This window comes from Chrysochloris asiatica, unplaced genomic scaffold, assembly GCF_000296735.1.
Source record: "Chrysochloris asiatica unplaced genomic scaffold, ChrAsi1.0 scaffold00380, whole genome shotgun sequence".
Taxonomy (NCBI): Eukaryota; Metazoa; Chordata; class Mammalia; order Afrosoricida; family Chrysochloridae; genus Chrysochloris; species Chrysochloris asiatica.
Window position 1 is genome coordinate 1,412,479 of NW_006408898.1, and position 4,868 is coordinate 1,417,346.

At 36.6% G+C, this 4,868-nt stretch overlaps 1 protein-coding gene across 1 annotated transcript in view; it reads right to left on the reverse strand.

Annotated features, from left to right (window-relative positions):
- The window catches only part of TMEM87B (transmembrane protein 87B), a 73,988-nt gene that overhangs the window by 45,964 nt on the left and 23,156 nt on the right, over window positions 1-4,868 (reverse strand). The window contains exon 4 of the mRNA XM_006876449.1: window positions 731-739. Coding sequence (XP_006876511.1) covers window positions 731-739 — 9 coding nt within the window. The remainder of the gene's footprint in view (window positions 1-730; window positions 740-4,868) is intronic.

Sequence of the window (4,868 nt, forward strand, 5' to 3'; positions counted from 1 at the left end):
AAGCTGATCTTTGAAATTTTCTGTTCAGCTCTTGGACCTCCTTATTTCTTCCATTTGCTTTAGCTTCTCTACACTGGAGAGCAAGTTTCAGAGTCTCCTCTGACATCCATTTTGAACTTTTCCTTCTTTCTTGTCTTCTTAATGACTTTTTGCTCTCTTCATGTATGCTGTTCTTGATGTCATCCCTCAACTCTGTTCTGTAGTGGTTGGTTATGTACGGTGGAGTCAGTACCGACTCATAGCGACCCCGTGCAGGGTTTACAAGGGTGTAAATCTTTACGGGAGCAGAAAGCCTTATTTTTCTCCTGCGGGACAGCTGGTGGTTTCAAACTGCTGACCTTGGGGTTCGCAGACCGATTCATAACCACTACGCTACCAGAGCTTGTGCAATTTGAATCACATCATGAGGAAATATAAAAATATTCAAACTGAAAGATATATTGCAAAACTGATGGCCTGGACACTTCAGTATCACAAAAAACTGAAAAAAAAAAAAAAGGTTTAGACTCAGTCCAATTCCAGCTAACTAAAGACAACGAAAACAAAACACGAAAAACATGGAAATGAGGTGCAATGGGTAATGCTGGACTGGATTTTGTATCAGAAACAAGCAAATAAACAAAAATGCTATAAAGAACATTACTAAGACAACTGGCAGAATTTTACTAAGGTGTGATGCTGTAGGATCAGCAATGGTCTGAGAACCACAAGGTCGGCAGTTCAAACCCACCAGCTGCTCCTTGGAAAGTCTATACAGAGTTGCTGTGAGTCGGAATTGACTCCACAGCACTCAGCAACAACAATAACACTCTATACCATACAGTTGCTAGGACTCAAAATTAACTCAGCTGAAGTGGTTTTAGTACACATTATTAAAGCTGGAAGAGAAACAGATCTCAATGCAGACGGAAAGGATTATAAGCAACCACCATGAGAATAACCTGTAGACACAACGTCAGAGTGACCAGTAGCCCAACTGGGCTCCCTGTGAAGAAACCACAGGCTGTAGGGCTCAGGGCAGATGCTACCTCAGCTTTTTCTTTCTCTCAAAAAACATAACACCCATTTTTCCTCCTTCAGATGTCTTTCTTTCTTTACCTCACTTCTTTCTGAAATCTATTTATACTCACTAAATACACTTGCATGTGGTGCTGTAGGTTAATGAGCTAGACAGCAAAGACGTTTTGAGCCGCAAGGTCAGTGCTCCTCGGAAACCCTACACAGGGTGGCTCTGGGTCAGAACCGACTCGATGGCACTTAACAACAACATAACTTGTTAGATGTTTTACAAATTTCTAAAACAAAGTGAAAGCAATTAACTACTTGCTTAAATTGATTTTATTTATATGTGACCCATAGGCCCTTTCCACCACTCATCTATGAGTTTGCTGTACTGTGGTGGCTTGCATGTTGCTGTGATGCTGGAAGCTATGCCACTGGTATTTCAAATTCCAGCAAGGTCAATCATGGATGTGGAACTCTACTTCTGAAAATACTGGCCAGTGAAAATTTTAGGAATAGTAATGGAACACTATTTGTCTCCTCAGGTTGGAAGGCACTCAAAACTATGACTGGGGAAAAGCTGCCTCCTCCTGAAAGTAGAACTTTCAGGACCTTCATCTGCTGATATAGCACATCTCAAAATGAGCATAAACAGCAGCAAACATCCATTAACAATTGGAACATAGAATGAACAAAACTTAAATCAAGGAAAATTTGAAGTAGTCAAAAGTGCAATGGAACATTTGAAGACTGATATCCTAAACATTAGTGATAGGAAAAGGACTGCTATTGGCATTTCGAATTGGACAGCATGTGGTCTACTACACTGGGAATGAAAAATTAAAGAGGAACAGCATCACACTCATCATCAAAAAGAACATTTCAAGAGCTATCCTAAAGTACAAAGTTGGCAGTGATAGGATAATATCCATATGCCTTCAAGGAAGACCATTTAACACAACTTTTATTGAAATTTATACACCAACCACTAATGCCAAATATGAAGCAATTTAAGATTTTTAACAACTTCTGCAGTTTGAAACTGATCAGACACACACTGATAATTACTAATGACTGGAACACGGAAGCTGAAAATAAAGAGTTAGTAGTTGGAAAATCTGATGTTGGTGATACAAACAGTGCTAGAGGACCAACAACTTTTTCAATGGAAACAATGTTTTTTTCCTCATAAAAAGTGACTATTCATATATGGACATTACTAGATAGCATATAAAGGAATCAAATTTACTCCGTATGTGCAAAGAGATGATAGAGAAATTCTATGTCATCAGGCAAACAGACCTTCGATTGCTCATATGCTCCTTCAGGCTGAAGCATAAGAAAATTAAAACAAGTCCACAAGAGCCAAAATGAGATCTTCAGTAGCTCCTACCTGAATTTAGAGATCATCTCAAGAACAGAAATGACACACTGAATTCTAATGACTGAACACCAGACAAGTTGTGAGATGACATCAAGGACATCATATATGACAAAAGTAAAAGGTCATTAAAAAAGACAAGAAAGAAAAGAGCAAAATGGATGTCAGGAGAGACTCTGAAACTTGCTCTTGAATGTAGAGTAGCTAAAGTAAATAGAATAAATGATGACATAAAAGAGCTAAGCAGAAATTTTCAAATAGCAGACTAAGAAGACAAAGTGTTACTACGAAATGTGAAAGGCCTGGAGTCAGATAACCGAAAGAGAAGAATATGCTTGACATTTATCACACTGAAAGAACTAAAGAAAAATTCAAGCCTCAGGTTTCAGTCTTAAAGGATTCTATGGGCAAAATACTGAGAACGATGCTGGAAGCATCAAAAGAAGGAATACACAAACTCAAAATACTAGAAAGAATTGGTCAATGTCTATTCATTTCAAGATGTAGCATCTGATCTAGAACGGACAGTAGTGCAGCAAGAAGTTCAAGCTGTACTGAAGGTAGTGGTGAAAAATAAGGCTTGACCACATCCACCAGGAGACAGGGCCTGAGAATACACTAATACACAATCATCAACTGAAAATAAATATTGCACCAAAATATCTCAGAAAAAACAGACAATTTCAGTTTACAAAAAGAAAAAAGGCAGAGTGCCTCAAACAAGTGACCAAAATATGGAGTTGTGATTGTTAAGTGCCATCCAGTTGGTTCTGACCCATAGCGACCAAGGAGCAGAGGGTGAGCTTGAACCACCAACCTTGTGGTTCAAACCAACTATGCATTCTAGTGCATTAGCTCAGAGCACCATAGAGTCAAAAATATAACACCACAAATGGTATCAGAACTACCTGATACGGAATTTTAAATAATGCTAACTAAATAACTTCAGAAGACTGAGAGAAAGATGGAAAAAACTACAGATGAAATCAAGGAAAATATATACAAAACTATGGAAAAGATCAGAAAAAAATAGACAAAATAATTGAAAAATGGGAACCATATAAAATCAGCAATTAGAAAGTTGGAAAATTAACACTAAGAATTCAGAAATAGATAGATAACACACTGAAAGGGCAAAAAATGGAACTGGATCAAAAGAAAGTCAAATTACTTAACTATGAGAAAAATCTCTCATTAATCATAAAAATATATGAAGATGTAAAACTGATGGTTTCCTATGTAAACTATCACTCAATTCACAATAAAATAAAATATATACCCAGCAAAACTGTCTCTCAAATACAACAGCAAAATTAGGACACTTTCTGATAAACAGAAATTAAAAGAATTTCTAATGACCAGACTATCTTTACAAAAATATACTAAAGGGTGTTCTTTGGACTGAGAAACAACAGCAGACAGTGAACTGCTATATGACACCACCACCCAGAACTCAATCGAGATATAAAAGTATTTAAAACAAAACAAACCCACAAGACTGAAAAGGGAATCAGAGATATCAATTTATAAAGAAGTCAATTATAGAGCAAAAAGAGGGAATAGTGTAGAACAGAACTTTCAAATGGTAAAGAACTCCAGTAGATTTCAAGATGAAACAAACTGTTTTAAAGAGGAAAAGTTAATAAATTATAGGGTAGCCTCAAAGAGAATGAATACACCTGCACATCAAAGTAAGAAAAAAAATTTAAAAAACCAGAAAAATGTTGCAAACATTAATACAACAGAAAAGAAGAATGCAAAAAGAAAACTCACAACAAAATGAGCTTAGCAGATAATTATGTGGGACGAAGAAACCAACAGCACCACATAAAAACATACAGCAAAATGACAGCAATCAATGCATACCTACCAAGAATTACTCTGAATGCAAATGGATTAAATGTACCAGTCAAGAGTCAGAGAGATCAGAATGGATAAGAAACAGTACATTTCAATATACTGTCTACAAGAAATATATCAAAAAGATAGATACAGCCTAAATGCCCTTCAACAGAAGAATGGTTAAACAAACTGGTACATACACACAATGGAATACTATGCAACACTGAAGAATAACAATGACTCTGCAAAACACTTCATAATAAGGATAAACTTGGAGGATATTATGCTAAGCGAAATTAGTTAATCACAAAAGGACAAATATTGTATGAGACCAATGTGGTAGAAAGTTAAGAAAAGGTTTTCTTAATAAAAGAAAAAAAAATCAATGGTAGATACTGGGGGAGAGAAAATTATTCATGGGCTACAGGACAGATAGCGGTGACGGGACAGGCAATATACAACAAGAGGGAGGTTAGCAGAGGAAAGACGAAGATAGTGGGAGACACAAGGAGGAATGCAATAGTTAAAACGAGTAGTGATACAAGCAAACCAACCTGGAGTGGCTAGAAGAACAGAAGATACTTCTTGAAAGAAAGACCTACAGGAAAAATATAAAACAACATAGGCAGACCGACTGTTACTA